The sequence below is a fragment of the Zonotrichia leucophrys genome, chromosome Z, assembly GCF_028769735.1.
Source record: "Zonotrichia leucophrys gambelii isolate GWCS_2022_RI chromosome Z, RI_Zleu_2.0, whole genome shotgun sequence".
Lineage (NCBI taxonomy): Eukaryota > Metazoa > Chordata > Aves > Passeriformes > Passerellidae > Zonotrichia > Zonotrichia leucophrys.
The window spans coordinates 48,719,873-48,739,387 of NC_088200.1; the positions used below are offsets into that span (position 1 = coordinate 48,719,873).

General features: G+C 37.6%; 1 protein-coding gene across 7 annotated transcripts in view; it reads left to right on the plus strand.

Annotated features, from left to right (window-relative positions):
- The window catches only part of NTRK2 (neurotrophic receptor tyrosine kinase 2), a 196,459-nt gene that overhangs the window by 18,441 nt on the left and 158,503 nt on the right, over positions 1 to 19,515 (plus strand). For all 7 annotated transcript variants that reach the window (XM_064735249.1, XM_064735242.1, XM_064735243.1 and 4 more), the window contains exons 2-5: positions 1,420 to 1,494; positions 1,713 to 1,784; positions 7,669 to 7,737; positions 10,722 to 10,876. In XM_064735249.1, the coding sequence (XP_064591319.1) occupies positions 1,420 to 1,494; positions 1,713 to 1,784; positions 7,669 to 7,737; positions 10,722 to 10,876 (371 nt within the window). The remainder of the gene's footprint in view (positions 1 to 1,419; positions 1,495 to 1,712; positions 1,785 to 7,668; positions 7,738 to 10,721; positions 10,877 to 19,515) is intronic.

The window sequence follows — 19,515 nt, forward strand, 5'->3', positions numbered from 1 at the left end:
ACAAAGGACTCTTATCTTCTAATGGATACACTTTGTTAATCTTATTCTGAAAAGTGTTGCAGAAGAGTCAATGTCATATGATGCTGTAGTAATGTGTTCCATCTAGCATCATGCATTCCTTTTATTGCCCTTCTTTTTCCCACGGGACAATGGATGCCATTAGGGGAAACTTTTTACTTTTCCTGGTGCGTGGTGAGAGCATAGCCCAAGTCAGCACGGCAGCTTTGGAGGAGAGCCCAACCCAACTTATGGGATTCTCAGGCTTCTGTTGGGATTTAGAAACACAATGAATTTCTCTTAACAAGGCAATCCATGCACCAGCTCAGGTGCATGAATTGCCTTTGGAAGAGCAATTTACCTTCTTACTAATTCACCGGAATTCCCTTTAAATAAATTCTAAAAAGTGCTTTGAATGAAGAAAAGTTTTCTTCTAACAAAGAAAGACTCATTCATTTTAGGAGAACCTGCATCTTTGGTTAGTTTGTGATGCATGTGACAGCACATGTAGTCTCTCTTTGAGTTTTTTTGGGACTGGGCTAATATTTTGAAATGTGTAGACTCTTTAGCAAGGCATGCCTTAAGTCAGGCATACTCTTCTGCCCATAATGTCAGAAAAATTGCAGTTTCCACTGATTTATTCTTCCTGGTTTGTGTGATTTCTACTGTGAAACTTTTTCTTGCTGTAGAAGAAGTAATGATACATTTGCTGTGAGCATTTTAATTTCCAGTCTGTGGGGTGTCACTGGCTATTCATAGATCTCACACGGTCATCATACAAAGGACTGGCTTGCGTGCCCACATCCTTTTGGCAGATATGAAGGATATGTGAGTGGACTCAGTACTTTAGTCTGATACAGCAGTTTCTTGTCTCTTAATTTCTGCTTGTGTGTATAACATGAAGTACAACCTTTCCTTTCTCAATTTTCCCATTGCCACACTTCATAAAAAGAACTGAAATTACTTTGTGTCAGGGAAAAAATAAGTGTAAAGAACTCATTAAGTTAACATGAGGGAGAAGACTAGGGAAGTACAATTGCATTTCATAAGTGGGGATAACTCCAGTACTACCTTTAAACTTGCCCCCTTTTGTTGTTGTTAAATCCATGAGGTAAGGACATGTGTCTTGGAGAATGGTGACATTGCAGTGCAGCTTTATTTGGCCTTCAGGTTGACTTGCTTTCTTCATTTCCCCTGTGTAACAATGAGCTGCTCCCTTGTCCCGCAAAGTACCATTTAAACAATAAGGAAGATTTTAAGGAGCGCTTTTGCTTTGCAGCTGGTCTAATTAGGACTTAGAACTAATTACAGTAGGTCAGCAATCAAAACTGACTTCCATACATCAGTGCATGATTTCTGAACAGTCAGAAAGTCAAGGAAGGATTCACTTATAAACTTCTTTCTGTTTTGCTTTTTCAACAGTTACATCGCAAACCAGCCAAATTTGGAAAGTATCAATGACAATGAGGTTGGATTTTATGTTGGACTTAAAAATCTGTGAGTATGAGATACATTTTATACAACTATTTGTTCTGTATTTCTTTCATAGAAGCATGTATGCCTAACTTTGTGCGTTACTGAGGAAAGTTGTAAATCTTGCAGCTTAGCCTTGTAGAGATTTAATCCAAACTCTTATTTTAATATTTTAATATTTTCATTACACTTTTCATCATATTTTAAATTAAACATTTTAATAGTTTTATTTATTTTCCTAGGACTGTGGTGGATTCAGGACTAAGATTCGTGTCCCGTCATGCATTTGTGAAAAATGTGAACCTACAATACATGTGAGTAAGAATAGTGTCTGCATTCTAAGTCATAACCACCCATGTGGTTAGTTAATTTATTTATTGTTAATTTATTTCTATCTCTTACTGCTTACTTAATTTAAAAACATTTTAACAAGACAGACTTAGAATGGTCTTCTATTGTTAATTGCCCTTAAATAAGACATATGTAGTAAGGAAGCAGCAGATCATGAAAACATAATGTTTTAATGGAAAAGACCATATTTCCATCATTATTCCATCTCTAGAGGTGTACTGTGTCTTTTGTGATAAGTAATGTAGCCCAAAGACGATGCCTCTTGAGGGTATGATGTCCACACTGTGCATCACACTCAGTGACATGGTTTGACTAGCTCCAGTCTGTTTTGATTAGCTGAACATATTTTAGCAGCTGCAGAGCAGGAGATGCATGCGTGGAGCACATCTAATATTTTGATGCTTGTATGTGCCCAGAGAGACTGTGATAGAACTGTGAACTGAAGTCCTAGGCGTGATTCACTTAGAAAGCTCACTTAAGATTAGAACTAATGCACCCAGAGCAGAATGTAGGAATGATGTTTCTTTCACACCCAAATGTGATTTGTAGTTCATGACCTACAGGATGCAGAATTTGTACCTGTACAGCTTTTTGACTGTGTTTTCCTAGATGTGTTATGCTTTAGATTTAGCAAAGGATGAACTGATCAAAGTTCTCTTTCTATAACTTTTGTGCCTGCTGTTTGCGACAGACATAGAGTAGCTCACTTTTCTACTTACATGGGAAACTGTGGATCTAGTCCAGTAAAACATGGAGATCATGTGAGTGACTCAGTTTCTCACAAGTACCTTGTTTTAGCTAGATATTCCAAGTGCCTGCTTTAGTCCATACATCTTCAATAGGTGAACACTAACCTGTATTGACATTTAACCAAATGCTTTGCTTTTATCCTAGTGAGATTGGGAAGTCATAATGCCAAACCTTGGCCTTGTAAGACACTTCCTTGAAAAGGAAAGAACTGTGGAAAAGAACACAGGGTTTTGTTTGATTTGATTGCTTTGCTCATGAAATGGAATCACTTTCTGACCAGTGTTTTCTAAACAACAGCAATTAATTTGTGTAAGGAAGTGGACGTGAATGTCCGTTTCTGTCTAGACAGTAATTGCTATCCTTAATAGGGAACAGTCACCAGAGGAGTGTGAACCAGGCCTTGTGAGCCTGTGAAATTTATATCACTTCATATAATCATTAATAAAGAGCTTTTACTGTAATCAGTTGGTAATATAAAGGAAGTATCTTCCAGAGTAAATTCAAGTGTTTGCCCGTGTAACAGTTGCTCAGTGAATTATGACTGTAAACTATGAAACTCCACAAAGCCAAGTGGATGTGCACTGGCTGTGGAAATATGCAATAAGAACATGCTGTCTGAGGGCATATTTGCAGAGGAAGATTTAGTGACTCTGCTGGAAAAGAAGTGGGATTCTCTCTCTGTGCAATGAGGCAGAACAAAGCAAATTCAAGTCTGGGATGAAAGGAATATTGTGTTACATTTTTACATCTTTTCCCCATTGCATTAGCCGCTCTGAGGGAATCTATTGGAATACTGTATATAGATTAGGACACTGAATCTACTCATCTTGAAAGATGCTACAGAGAAGAGCAGTGGAGCCAGAAGAAGCCTGTAAAGCAAGTAATATAAGGAGGCTCAGAGTCTGGGTATGTTCAGTGCAATAAAGAGAAGATTGAAAAGGAGCATACATCATTGCAATAGGGCAAAGAATAATGGTCTGAAAATCAAAGAGGTTGATTTAGATTAGATATAAGGAAGAAGTTTTTTGCAGTAAAGGTGGTGAAATGCTGACACAGGTTGCCCAGAGACACGCGGGATGCCTCAATCCTGGAAGCATTCAGAGTTACATTGGATGGGGCTCTGAGCAAGCTGGTGTAGTTGAAGATGTTGGAGAATTGGAACTAGATCACAGTTAAAGGTCCCTTAAACTATTCTATGATTCTGTGCTTCTATGCTTGCCTTATCTTTAAAAGAAGAGCAGTTATGATGAGGAAAGGAATCAATTCTCTCCATGAACATGAGTACAGTGTGAGAAATAATGAATTTAGTTTGGAGAAAGATCAGTAGAATTTTGGAAGACCTTTCCAGCTGTCTGAGCAGGTAGACACCACAGAAAGTGTGATAACTGGTATGATCCTCTTGAGAAGCTTTTTACCCTGTTGCCTTAGGGAAATGAGTTTCATGCAGTCACAAAGAGGGTCTGTCTCCAGTGTTTGCTTTTAACCAAAACTTACACAGGTAAACAAGTTTTCAGAAAACTGACTGTTGAATAGAACAGAGACCCTCTCAAAGTCACCACTTGAGGGAAAAGTATCACTGTACATATGTGAGCTGCTAGGCTTTACAGAATCCAGTTGGATAAGATGCCTTTAAAGTGTTTCAGCCATAAGAAAAGCTTAATTTGAACATGCAGTCAAACTGGGAATATGTATCTGCTGGTAAGCAGACTTTGGTAGAGCTATAACTCATGAAGCTTCTTGTTAGAAACAAATTAGACTGACTTGACATCTGTTCAGTTGATATAGATGAGTTCTTGACACAGAATAGTTACATTATGAACCAAGAGATTATCCAGTCTCGCACTGTGTTTTCTTTTGGTGGGGATTTAGTAATGTGGGCAGACACAGGATAAACCCAGATAAGATGGAAAATATTAAGTGGCACCAGCTGCTCTAGATGCACAGGACAAAGCAGTAAGTACAGAGGTATTTTTTACAGAGGCTGATCTGTTATCCCTGCAAAATGCCTTTGTTTGTTTTCTTTGGCAAGTCATTATGCACTAAAATGTTTCTGAAAGCCCCAGTGAATCATGGCTTGTTGTCATCAGCAATAAAAATCCTGTTGACTGCCTATGAAGGTAGTATAGCTCCTGTTGTGGTTGGGATAGTGAAAACTATTAAGCATTAAAGGAATTTCATTTTGCAAGGGTCTTTGAGCAGTCTTAGATTTTATTTGGAAACAAATTTTTTACTATCCCATAAAGAAAACAAAAGACATTTTTCTGAAGATTGAGGTAACTTTATAAGCATTATTTTTGCTGTGATACTGTTACAGCTTTCTTTTTTCTTCTATGAAAAGTCTGTTGATGTGGTTAATGAGCTATATTATATAAAAGTAGTATTTATTTATGAATCATAAAAAAGTATCAGTTTAAAAGGTACTTATTAACATGCATTTTCTCAAGCCCTTTTTTGTGATTTCCTTATTTTCTTGGGAAAACTTATGTAGTCCAGGTATCTTTCTAAAATTTTCTATCATAAGAAGAATTGAGTAATAACATAAACAACAGGAAAATAAATGTCATAATAGATGCTATTAAACTGTAATTAATAGCCTTGCTCATCTAATTTTTAGTGTTTTCACTGCCTCTTATCCAACAGTCTCATTTAAGTAGTGCTGTAGTTTATAAGCTTATTTGCTGCTAACTGTAATGGACCTGTGTTATACACATGCATGGTATATTGTCAGTGCCTTTAAATGTGAAAACATTTCACAGCAAGTGCCTATTTTTAAAAACTTTTAAAAATAGTCATTGTTATGTGTAGTGTATGTATACAGCTCCAGGTATCAAAATGCGTTTGTATCTCTACTGCCTTACTTTAGGTAAGGCGGCCAAAGGAAACCATTTGAGATCAACCTTGCAGCAGATTTCCCCTTGCTTGCACACAGGGCTGGTTCCAGCCATAGGCAGAGCAGGGTGTTGCCTGTGGAGGGAGACTGAGTGTAGCAAAATGGCCCTTTCTTCACCTCTTTCTCCCGGTTCTCCTTAGGTCTGTTCCCTCCTTTCTTGCCTCCCCTTTTCAGAAGCACTATCGGTGATAGAACTGTGCTCATGGTGCTAGCTCTGTAAATCTTTATGTGGTTTCTCAGCCTTGTTTTGTTCTACTCATATTGCCACTGGTTTGCTTTTAGCTGAATTAGGGCTAGCAAGTTTAAAGTGAGCTTGATATTTTCATGTAAAATACAGTCATACTTTTGACTGAATCTGAGTCCTTAAGTTTAGCTTTGGGGCTAAACTACTCCGGCTCTCTACTCTTGACATTTTTTTTTTTTCTTATAATAAAAAAAAACCTTTAGAAGCTCAGATGAATTTTCTTTGGCTACTTGCTGTGGTCTTTTTGTGTGCAGTTGAATTGGGAAATTAATTCATATTCTCTTTCTGTGGAAGTGGAAGTGGGATCATTAACTACTTCAAAATAACCCTGACAATGATTTTTTTCACTTAACATGAATTAAAAAGATGACAGTAGGCATCTCTGTAGTCAATAATAGGAGATCACCTTATGAAAAATATATATATAAAATTAAATTTACTGTCAAAATATTGCTTAATGTGATACATTTGCAGCAGGGATCTGCAGGTAAAGTGCTCTGTATATCTGGTTGTCTTTTGGGAAAGGTAGGATTTATTTGATCTGCAGGTAAGAGAGGCATGACGTGTGTGGCAATACCACAGGGGCCTCCATACATGCCACTTGTCAGTGTGGGAACAGGAGTGATCTTCCTGTGTGGTGAGTGAAGAGTTTTCCATGGACAGATGGGGTTTGATGTGGCTCCACGTTGGAGGCAAAAGCCCAAGTCAGTATGAGGATCCTGCTTCTTTTATTCAAACTCCCAACACAAAGCATGCGCATACTAGGAAAAAAATGGATAGTGAGAGTTTTTGCTTAAACATAACTTCTGTTCTATATGCAAACTACTCCTTAATGTCAATTTATCTGATCAGGGTCCATGAGTTCAGCTGACTAATGAAATAGTAGCTCTTGTGTTTTGCTCTCACATGTAAGGACCAGTCAGTTTGTAAACTTCGGGCTCTTCTTTGCCAGAAGGAATCAGTGATGAAATATAATCTCTTTGATTCTGCTCTAAACATTTTTAGAATATCCAACTTGTAATTTCTGTGAAAATTATCTTGTACTCAAAGATCACATCTGAAAGTTTGGAAGTAAACACTGTGTTCTTTAATCAGATTTAAAAAAAAAAAGATATTTAAACCCGGAGTTTAGATGCAATACAACAGTAAGTGTGGAGCCCCTATGACACCTTTATAATACCACATAAAACTCATGGTATTTTGGTTCATAACACTGATCTGTGCTTTACTGCTGGCAGTTAAAGAGTTTACTGCTCTCACTATCTTCAATTCATAAACTGATAAGACTGTACAAAACAAGCATTATTTTGCTTTGGGGTGGAGAAAGCAGTTTTGTAAGCTGTGAGGGGAGGAGTATTTCTGGTTCCAATCAACATTTCTTTGCTCTGCGTATTGGGAGAAGACCTTTCACTTAATTACCACTGGAAACCGTAAATGCTTAATTGACATAAAAAAGCCCAATACAGGCATTTTACAGTTTTCCTTTTGATCTTCCATGTGGGTGCATATTGCACATGCAATTTGAAAAGAACAACTAAAAAGCTCTGATGTGGATGTGTGCTAGCATGTGAGGAGGGCTTATATGAGTACAGAGTTCGGTGCAGCATCAAAGAAAGGGATACACCCATTTCACATGAATAAATTGAGCATATAATTAACACCTGGACTTTACAAAATACTTTTGAAACACAGTTAAATCTGCTGCTTTTTTGAAATTGACAAAGTGCTAAAAGTGAAAATATTGATCCCTGTTGAGTTTGATTTTGTATGTACTTGACATTACCTGCTGACAGGACTCTAGCCCTTGAAACCATCAAGACTGAGCACTACCCTTTTACAATTGAAGTCGAAGGACTTTTAGAGCTGGTTCTAGTCCTTTATTGCTTTTTCAAGAGAGACAAACTGTATTTTTAGTGTAAGAAGAAGCAATTCTAATTAATGCAATCTTTCTCTTTTGCCATAGCAATTTATCCAGAAACAAGCTCTCGAGTTTGTCCAAGAAGCCTTTTCGCCATCTGGGTTTGTCTGATCTGTAAGTTGTCATTTCTTAAAATATAAGTTTATTTTTGGCTGGAACGGAAGAATAACACTTCAAAGTTTGTTCTCTTGAAGGTAGAGGAATTAGAAGTGCAGTTCTGGTCCAAAGAAAGCATCAATTCTGAACACTTAAATGCAGAGAAATTTTCATTCCAGGGCTTCAAGAAGATTAGGTATATATTTTAAAGCAAAGTAGAGGTCAAAATAGCCTCTTCCTTCAGCTTTAAGATATTTTATTGTAAGATTACTTCACACAAAACTGCTGGTGTTTATTTAAGTATTTGAACTAGTGAAAATACAGTCTTTTGCACATATTCATATAAGACTGTTTCTCATATTCTTATAGTGGTGTGGCTGGCTATTTAAGAGTATTTTTATTTTCTCAAATTCTTGAGTTGCATTTTATGTGCTTTATGTAATTGTTTAGCAATGAAAGCACTAGTAAACATTTCTTTATTGATTTTTTTCAATACTAACATTTTTATTCTCTGTTACATCTGCCATATTTTCTTATTGATGCATGATCCAAAATTTTGGTATTCCTGTGCATTCTCTGCTAATATGCAGAGAGCCTGCAGGAGTTCTGGGAGATCTGGTGGCTGCAGAGGAGAGGGAGGTTGCTCTCCTGGATCTCAGATCAGAGTCAGAATTTGTCCAAAGTGCCAGTCCAAGTATGAACTGCCTGCCATGCAATCCTAGTACTCTTCATCTGAACTTCAGCATGTGAGAAGAGAAATGAGCAACTCTCAGTGGCACAAAAAGAAGTTATGCCCCTTAGGTGTATTTTGTTGATAATTAAGTTGGTATAATTATTTTCTTTATGGCCCTGGGAACACTGCTCACTGGAATATTTTTTAATAACTTGAGTTGAGCTCTCCAATGAAGAGACCAGCTAGTTGCAAAGCTCTCCCATTGCTCCACGTTCTTTGTTGTTCTGTTGCTTCTGCATGAAGAAGCAGGGCAAATGTAGTGGGAGTGAACCAGATATGAGGAAAATGGATAGTGTGAAGGTTAAAGAGAGTACTATTTGAGGTATGGAGACAATGCATGACGATGTACAAGTTGAGGAAAAAAGGGGATACAAAATTGAGGTAGAGTGTTGTGGACTTGGGAGAAGGAGTGCAGGACTAGACAAACTGAAGTTATGCAAACAAATGTTATGATAAAATAAGAGATAAACAGAGATAAACAGATGGGGGAAGATGAGGGAAAGGAAGTGGAGGGATAAAAGCAGAGCCAGAAAGGAGAACAAGCAGTGGTAAAATCAGTATAGTTGAACAGTTCTGTTAATAAGATCAGAAACAGAAGAGCAGGAAGTGTGTTGGTAGGTGAATCTGAGATATGAATGTTGCCATAAATAGCTTCTGAAGAACTTCCCCTCAATCTGACAAACAAGCATGTTTGTCCTCTCAGTACCTTCGCATATCAAAATGTAAAATAGAATAAAGTGAATTGAAGTATAGCCACCAGATATTACAGAGAAGGAGATGCCACTTTGGAAGGTTTCTTCTAGAACAAATGAACTGCAGCCATAAGATTAGAGCAAACAAGATAAAGACTCGGAATTTGCTTTCTGTAGCTCAGAATTTTTATTTCACACAAGTGTCTGTAGAGGGGCATTATGCATCCAGCATCCTGCCAATGATGTGCCTAAGTCCTTAGATGGGGTTGGCACAAAATAAAACACTAGAAGAAGACTGCTCAGCCATTGGTCAAGAGAAATTTCTCTTTTCAGGATAGGATGAAACAGAAGATAGAAGTAAATGTCACTGTTTTGAAAATGCATGAGATAGGCTTTGATCCAAGGAGTTATCATGTTCGTACTACGTCTTGTGCAAACAATTTTTGTTCATGCTGCGTGTTAAAGTTCATAGGATGACTTCTGTGATTACAGATTGCTCCTTCAGAGACTTTTGAGGATCTCTGCAGTTGTTTCTCCTCAAAGGACTCGAGATGGCTTTTTGGGGAACTGCTCTAATAAGACCATTTTTTTCATGATTTGCACACTTCCTGTCTTCAGGAGGCATTGTGAGCATAGATTCTGCAGGAAACTTGAGTTTCTGTACATAAAAATTACCTCTGAAACTTTGTTAAGAATGACTGTTCTCCTGATAATGGAATGCCTTAAACAGACACTTGCTCACTCACTTTATTGGATCTCATGTATGCCAGTAGAAGGACAAATAATACTGGTCACTCTTTATGTAGATATGTTTCTGTTCATAATTAATATGCATGTAATTGCATTATACTGTTGTGTAGTTTTATTAAATTTTAAAACTGCAGTTTGTTAGGTCTGCTAACCTGTGGTTTAAATTCCAGGCAGGGTACTGTACCAATTTCTATTTCAGGATCATTTTTTCATTTAGTATTTCTTCATGACATTGCCTATGGTTTTACTGTGAGGTTTTTCTAGAGTGTTGTAGCAGATGAATTTTAAAGATTAGGTGAAATCCTTTTTTGTGATTAAAGTTGGAAGAGTGTGTGTATAATCTGAGACTGTTTGACTTCATAAAGAATTTACCACTCCACAGCAGTAAACCATTTCTGAGGTAACTGAGTGATGGCTCAGGTGTAGAAGAGATGAATTCTAATCACTTCCTGATTTATTAAATAAAATGGATCTTCTTGAGCGGCCGTTCTCCATGGGCTCCTGACTTACACGGATGAATTTGAAATAGTAGCCAAATCCCTTGTGTGGTCTCTCCTTCCTATGATATTCTGGGCCCTCAGTGGGTGCAGCCCTAAATTCCCTGCAGGGAAACTGTTACCAACTTGGCAACTTACTCTGCACTGACTTTACCAAGGGTGCATGTGTTATGCCGCTTAATTAAAGGATTCATCCTGTCTTCCTTAACCTAAATAACTAACTTATGTTTTCACCCAGCTGAATGCTTGGAGCCCCCCTGCCCCTCGATTTTTTTTCCTATATGCGTGGCACATTTAACCTTCTAAAAAAATTGGTGTTTTTTCCTGTAGGATATTGGTGGATAATCCATTCAAATGTTCCTGTGAAATCATGTGGATCAAGAAATTTCAAGAGACCAAGTTTTACACAGAAACTCAGGACTTATATTGCATAGATGATAACAATAAGAAGACAGCCTTGCTGGATATGAAGGTCCCGAACTGCGGTAATATTCTTTTAACATAAAACTACTGCTAAGTTATTGTGAGCCAGGCAAAAACGAACATGTTTTCCTACAAAGTACTTCTCAGGATTTTAACAGTGCTCTAAAGGAAAGGCTGATGGTCTGTCAGTGTTTTTTTGTGCCACATGGAATGGTTCTTGGAACTTCATAGAATTACAGGATCACAGAATATCCTGAGGGACCCATCAGGATCATGGAGTCCAGCTCCTGGCCCTGCATGGGACACTCCAAGAGTAACACCATGTACCCAAGAGCATTGTCCAAATGCTTTTTAAGTCAGACAGGATTGGTGCTGGGACCAGTTCTATGGGGAGCCTGTTCCAAAGCCCAGCCACACTCCTGATATCCCCTAAATTCCCCCGACTCATCTTCATACCATTTCCTTGAGTCCTGTCATTGGTTACAAGTGTGAAGAGATTGGTGCCTGCCCCTCCTCTTCCCCTTAAAGGAAGTTGAAGACACCAGTGAGGTCTTCCATCAGTTTCTTCCTGGTTAAGTGTCCTCAGCCACAGCCCATATGGCTTGTCTCAAGGCCCTTCACCAGTTCATGTAAACCTGTTTATTTTTCTCTTGATCCTTTAAGAATGTACCATTATTCAAGGGCAGGGAAATAGAATACTGATTATAGATATCAAACAAGTATTATATAGAATGAATGTGCCTTTGTTGAACTAAATATTAGTGTTTCCAAACTCAATAGACATTCATAGCTCAATTTTATCTACTTGATTTTTTTCAGGTATCTATAGTTAATGAAGTCTCTATTTTCCTTCAAAATACTGGTATTAGGGCCACAGAAGAAAATTCAGAACTACATGCCACTTGAGACAAATTAGCAAGAGCTCTGTTCTCCATGCTAGTGAAACAAATTTAAAGGTTGTACAAAAGACTTATATCAAACTTAGGTCTGTGGCATATTGCAACATATTGTTTTCAGATACATGGATCTAGAAGAATTTGAAAAATTATATAACAATAATGGCGATCTCCTTTTTCATATACAGTTTTGCTGCTTGTGTATGGTCCTGGGACAGCTGGGGAAAGGTTTCACTCACTAGCTGCAGATTTCTCCTTCTCTGTATATGAGGGGGAGAAATGGGGTCTTTCTAACATGATGTCACATTTTCTGGACTCTAGAAGCAGAGTGGGAAACTGGGGTCCCCAGCAGCAGGCAGGCAGGAAGGAAAGAGGGCAAGAAGATATTAATGGAGGGCTGATTTGGATAGGAAAACTATAAGTGAATGTGACCTGTAGGAGAAATTGCACTTTTCTTCCTTCCATTATTGTCCATTGAGCATCATTTTCTCCACTGCCTTTGTGGAGGCTGTGACATCCTCTGGTAGCAGCTGGCCAAAGAACTGCCGTGGTGGGGATCACTGCAGGCTCAGCAAGTGCAGCATTTACTGTCAATAATGTATTTTGTGGCCTCATATCACTGATTGAACTGTGCCCAGCTTCTTTCTGGGGCCAGGCATGGTGGCAGAAATGATGTCAGTATCTCATGCAGTCAAATAACCCCCACATGTTCCAGGAGTCTTGTGAGCTGTAGAGTTGGTCTTGTGTGCTCCAGGATCTGATTTGCCCGAAATGAGAGATAGAATACCTAGCTGAGAAAAATGGACCCAACCTTCTGCTCCAGCTGGATGGACTAGAAGGTAGATTAATGTGCTGAGTGTAGAGAGGTCAGCTGTTGGACTGAGATCAATTACTGCAAGAAAGAAATTTCCAGCACATTTTGTAACATTCTTAGCTGGTGCATCTAGAAGCTACCAGGCTGCTAGGGTTTTCCTTTGAACCCTTTTGGTGTTAAATACCCAGAATTAAACCTGCGAGAGATTAGTTCTTTCCCCTGATTTCTTAACCATCTGCAGCCAAAACAGGCTTGTCCCTGGGCCCTGGATGCTCTTTGGGTGCATATATGTGCACAGATGCATGCATCCTGTGGGCATATCTTGACTTGTCATGACAAGGAAAGGTGGTACTTCCAAATAGAAGAGGAAAAGGAGGAGGAAAAGTGGGCATATACAATATTTAGGGTGGAATTTGCAATGTGTGTAATTTGCAAATGGAAAGCATGTATTGTATTGAAGATCTGAGTGGATGCCAGCAACATGCCTACAAATAATTTATGTTAGTTTACAGGGTCCAAATATCACCAAAATTTATATCACTTTTCCTCTCCCTTTTTTTCTTTTGTTTTAGCAGCTGTTTCCTCTTAATTTATCTTTTCAAAATTAACCAATATAGGACATAGATTTTTAATAAAGATGACAGCACATCCTTTTCCTAGACATAGAGTAGAGAATGCCTGGTGAAGAGCAATGACCCCCATATTTGTGGGTTGTGTTCTGGAAGATATCTGAAAAATTGAGTGCATGGCTCTTGGTTTCAATATCTTCATGGGTATTTTTCTGTATTTTAAAGGACAAGACTTGGTTTCAAAATAAAACCATGGGTGAAACTGTTATATTTCATTTTCAGAACCTTTTGGGAGCCAATATGTAGAACTGAAACAGAAGAGAAATTAAATTTTTGAAATATTGAATTTTTTTCCTGTGAACCCTGGGATGTTTTTTAGCTCCCTTTGATGTAAAGAGAAATAATTGGACATGAAGGCTTCTGCATTTTTTTAGTGAAACATTTTCTCTGCTTTTCTAATGTTCTCTGCTAATGAAATGATTCCACCTCATCTTCTTGGTGAATTTTTTTTTTTTTAATTTGTAAACTAAGCAAAAGTGTCATCTTCTTTGTGTTACTAAGGTTTTACTTCATAGTCTTATATTAGGAGGCCTATGTGATCACAGTATGTGATAAATGTTTTGATAATAGGTTGTCTTTCTGCTGTGTGCTGTAAATAAATCGTTTGCTGGGAAGTAGGTTGAGCCCACTGTGGTTTATTGATCATAGGACTTTGGTTTGTAGGTAATTGATGAGAAAATTAGGAAATTTCTGTGGTCCTTTGCTAACTGTTTGTACGGTGGGAGTGTTCAATAATGTGCTCATTAAAGATTGCCATTTAGATGTCATCAGCTTCGTGATTTAATTTCTTGAGGTTTAAAGTCAAGTATGCTCACTCTCCAGAAGATCCTCTCCAACTGCAATATTAAAAGTGTCAATCAATAATTATTTTTCCAGCTGCATTTGAAATGTATGTAGATATGATGAAAATAGTCAAATTCTTCTAGGTTTTAGGATCCTGTGTAATTACTGTGTCAAAGATTTTCAAGTTGCATCTACCACAGTAGCAGAGCCTTTTGTGTATAGAGATGGTCATGTTCAGTTTTGCCATTTCCAGAGCATTTGCCAGTTATCTGTACAGGGTGGACAGCACCACCACCTGGGACATCTCCTTTTGTTTCCATCTGGTAAATAGCTCTAGTAAATCAATGAAGAGAACTAAATGAGTAAACACTTTATTCTTATTAATGCTTCTAAGCTCTCTTGGTTATTACCACCAGTGTCTTAAGTCCTTGGAAGTGGGGCATGTTCTGTGCCTTGGGTGAGGTTACTTAAAAGACTGTCAGTCTGCAGATCACCTGGAGCTTGCTGCATGCCAGGGAGGCAGGAGCACATCCTTGGGACTGATTGTTGATATGTTGCTTGCCCCTCTGGCAGACACTTACTGAGCCATTACCATTGATTTCAGCGATACAGAAAGAAGTCTTTTTATCTTCTGGTGTTTTGGGAAAAGGCGTGGCTTCTACAGCTGTCTCTGCAGTCCTGTACAGAGTTTGTATTGCTTTGCATCTCAGTCTGTTTAATGGCATTTTGCCTTATCTGGCCAATTTAGTTTTGTATATGGAGACGTCATGCTGAACTTGTCTTTCAGTTTTGCTTACTGTGCCAGCCTTGGATGCTTTTTTTATCATACATTGTTTCTTTAGGTGCCTTCTTTCTTATCACTGGTCAGGTATGCTAGCTGCAATCTACTGAACAATGTTGCAGATTAGTTCCCTGTGTTAATATGCTTTACATATCACTAAGGTATATTCAGAATGGCTGGCTGTTTACATCTGCAGCCTGTCAGCGGAACTGTTGTCTTATCTAAGACCTATGTGATTTATTGAATGTTCACATTCTTTGCCTGTCTTTTCTCCTGCACACAAACTACCATGGTGTTGCTCTTAGTGCATACTAGGATACTTGTGTATGTATGACTGAAAAATTTTTAGAAGTTTTTGTAATGCAGAATTTCAAGCTGAAATAACTGCTTACTCATTTCTTACTTGTTGGGGAAACCCATGATTTTAACAGGCAATTGCTCAGATGACTGAAAATGGACTGGAACTGGGTCTAGCTTCATTTAAGCCTGTTTCTGGTGATTTTGTTTTTTGTGCTAGAGGTAAATAAGTTCGTGGCAAAATGAGACTGGAGGCATGTGGTCATAAATCCAAGGAAGGAATAAAGGCAAACTGAAGGATTGACACATTTATTTCTTTGAATTTACATAAAAGATTTGTACTACTACTGAGCCAATAAAATAAACATTAGATGTTAAGCAATTGCAGTACAATGCAGTCTAAAACCACAAGCAAAGGCATAATCCAGTGGGTGTTGACATTCTTTTCCACTATCAGCTAGATTTCATTGATAAGCATATTAGAAGGAAAATATTACAGGCAGAATTGGGTTTTAAAAAATACTTAAATGTTCTCAGTGTTTATATTTCAGAATATTTGTGGATTCTCTAGCCTGTGTTGTTTATTTTGGCACAAGAACTAGATGTGGTGCATGATGTGTAAAGGCAAACTCTTCTTATTTTCTCTGTAAGAGTTTTAATTCATACCTGTGATCGTGGGCTAGGTGAAAAACTTCATTTTTTTGAGAGACTTTGACAGTAATGGAATTTCACTGTTGGTCTCAAGTTGAGTTAAAACTTTCCAAACTTAATTGGAAGAATTTTCTAGCTTGTAATTGGAAATAACCAAAATTTTATGGAATTTGAAAGACAACAGGAATCCCAAAGATACGTATATAACTTTCTTCTGAACATGCAACCTATTTGTGAATCAAACCTCAACTTTCATACAGACGTTTATACATTACAATCTATGTAAATCAGGGATTGTGAATGATGATAGCTGAGCCACATGTGGCATATATGAATGTCTCATGTTAAAAAAAAGCCAATTTTTGTTTGATAATACTGATTCAAGTTCTGCTTTAGTGTCAACAAAGGAGATTTGTAATACAAAGTAGATTAGAAATAGAAAGAAGTAAAGCATTATCCAAGAGAAAGAAGTATCTCTGAACTCATGATATTGTGCAGATTTACAGAGGTACTCTCTGTGCCTGACTTGACACATCTGTGTAAGAGTGGAGTGCTGACCTGCTAAGGAGAATCACTCTCTTTGACTCTTTTGTGGTGATAGTCTTACTTTGCTCTGTCTAGGTGAAGACTGATGACTAGGTAACTCCACCTGAAATCTAAAGAAAGTACTGTTTTCTTTAAAAGGGGAATCCTTTCTTCAATGCATCCCTTCAGTAATATACTTGGCATATGGTATACTTGGTACCAAAAGTGAAACCCATCGTTTTACTTTTTTTATGTTGTTCTCTGAAAATGTTCCTGTTTCAGGATCACATGCTTATCATGTTGCAACATTAGGCAGGTCAGCATTATTTTGAGTTTTTCTGGATGCACATGAAATTCTGCAGATAACAATACTGAAACTGCATTACATACTCTTGGTGAATTAGATGCCATTTGTTAGAGGTTTGCTTAAGCTGGTTTGGGCCTCATTACCTGACACTTCAAAGGCTGTTTAACTCTCTTCAGTTCATCTGTTAAGCTTATGGCTGACATATTCAGCCCAATGACACTACCTGTTTTTGGTTTTCCTTTGAAAGCTATTGTGGCTCAACTGTAGCTTAAATACCACGTTAGAACAATTATATAAGGTGTAATTTAATTTCCTTAGCCATTCATGAAGGCAGGATACCTTCATGATACTACTAGCAAGAGAACTGTTGGTAAGGTTGATAGCTTCTGTAAAAACACTTCTCTCAAAATTCTTGCAAAGTGCTTATATTATTACAGACGACCAGGTAATAATATGCAAGATCCTATTTTATTCAGCACCTTAATATTAGAATCCAGAGTACACCTAATGATCTTAAAAGAAAAGTTCTGGGAATAAGTTAAGGAGCTGATGTAAACCTTGGAGATGTAAGCCCTTCATCTGATTTAAAATATCAGCAGCAACCTTTGGAGCTTCTGTAGAGGTTGACTGCAGATGAGAACTTGGTGTCCAAATGAATTTGTGTGGGTGCACATCTCTTGCTGGTTTTTGGCTGCACTGTATTCATGATGGTTTTGAAGCCCTGGATGGTGATGGTGTCACAGTTCTGTGGAGACAGATCTTGTTGCTGCGGTCGTGACGAGGAGATAGCAAGTGTTGTAGTCTTTGCTGTGGCATGTGCTGGCTCTATGTAAAGAAGTTTGCTTCTAGTGAAAGTTTTAGTTACGTATGGAGTGATGCAGTGTTTAAAGGCAAAATAAGAGTGCATTTGATCTGGGAAAGCAATACTTTAAATAAGACTCATCATCTTCTGGTATAGACTGTACTTGTTTAATTGTTTTCTGTAAAGGTTCCTGATTGAGAGTGGCATTCAGGCATGCCATGAGAGGAGGGAGATTTCATTTAGTATTTTAAAATATTTGGGAGGGTCAATGAGCTGCCATAACTTTCATTCTGCCTCCCAACAGAAATACATTCTGCCCAACCTATGCAAAGTACCTTTGGTACATTTGGTCATTGTGGAAAACACCCATCAATATTTACTCTGCCACATGGCAAGCATATGTCTATTCAGTGGTGATTCAGTGCTTTATTCAATGGCTGTGTATTCTCTTGAAGATCTGAAGTAATTTTTATTCAGGTTTTTTAAATTTACATTCACACACTGTGGGCAGAGTATGGAAATCTGGGGAAATGGGTCATAATCCCAGATTCATTTTCATCTTTTCTTCTTATACCTCTAAGATTAACACCTTTACTTTCCATTTTAACCTGTTGGAAATGTAAAGTTTTGTTGTTGGCAAAATCTTAGTGGAGTGATTGTAATGCATGGTGGTTAATATCATGAAATGAAGACTGGAGAGGAAAGGGATCTTAGAGCTTCAGAAAAAAAATGGAGATGGAGATCTTTGGGATCTGGAAGATAAATGAAAGATTAAATTTCATTTTAAATGTTCTTTATTTCTGCTAATTCTGTATATTATTTGCCTAACATATTTTTTTCATCTTCATTGAATTTATTTGTGCTTGTCATCTTGTTACAACTTCCCTGAGATTTCTGCAATTTTCTGTGTACTGAGGATTGTGATCCTGTGGTTGTGATACAACAGGAAATGGAACAATTCCAAAACAGGAACCACAACAATTGTTTGTGGTTCTTTCATTCATGCTTTGCTTGTAAATTTTTGGGGTATAGTTTTTTAGTCTTTGAAGACACAGCTAGGCTGGAAATCTGGCTCAGGGCTTATTGGCTACAGGCCTTTGTTAAGTGAAACCCAAGAGGTGAATCACATATCCAACAGCTCTTATCTTTATAGCTAGAATTACTAGAATGTTTCTCACTATTTTTGTTTGTTTGTTTGTTTTTTGTTTCGTTTTTTTAAACCCTTGAAAGCACATAGGAAAAGACCTCTGGAATTAGTAAACATTACTACCTTTTCAAACAAGGCACAATTTCAATAGAATGATACAAGGAACATTGTATCATTGTATCTTGCTTTCCATAACAGCCAGTTTTGAGCAAGTAAGACCTTTGAAATTTGCAGATTCACGTGACACTGTGGATGATTGCATTGTCAGCCGTCCTGTTTTCAGGCTCCAGACAAGTAGTGGCTGTTACCAGGTTGTACTGTAGTGAGGTAATTATTTGCATGCTTTGTCCCTAGAGTGAAAAAGCCAAACCAGGAGAAACAAGAACCCTAGACTTTATTGGAATCTTATGTGAGGAAAGTAGACTGATTTTAATCACTGGGTCCTAAGAATTGCAGTGGATGTTTTAGAAATTAGTGGTTCTGGTAGGCTGCCTTGAATGGTTCAGTTTGATAGATGGTTGCTGCCTCAGTATTATTTTAGTAATTCTGTGTCTGATATATTTACTAAAAAGATGGGTTAAGGATTTCAGGTGAGGATTAAAATTGCCTGGTTAAAAATCAGATGCAGAAAAAGTTGTCATTTTTTCACGGTATCTTCTTGTTACACAACAAATTGACCTTCAAAAACATGCCAAGCAAACAGGAGATGACATGGGCTGTACTGAAAACCATTTAGTGATTCAATAGCAATATTGAATTAGCAGTATTCTCACAGGTACTAATTTTTTTATCATGTAATTTCTTAGGTGTTAGTGAGGCTAATTGACCATATTGAGATAATTTTTAAAGGTTTTTTAGCAACTGGAAAAAATCCTAGAACTGAGCAAGTGAAAGTTGAAGCAGAAAAGGTGAGTCTGGTATTAATTTTGTAAAAATTTTTATTACTTTTTATTTTTATTGCAGATAGTGAAACAGTATCTTTGGTGCAAGGATGGATTTGCTTCTTCTGGCTTAAGACCACCTTCTTTAAAATGTTCCTTTAGCATACTGGCTAAGGTTCTTTGTGTTA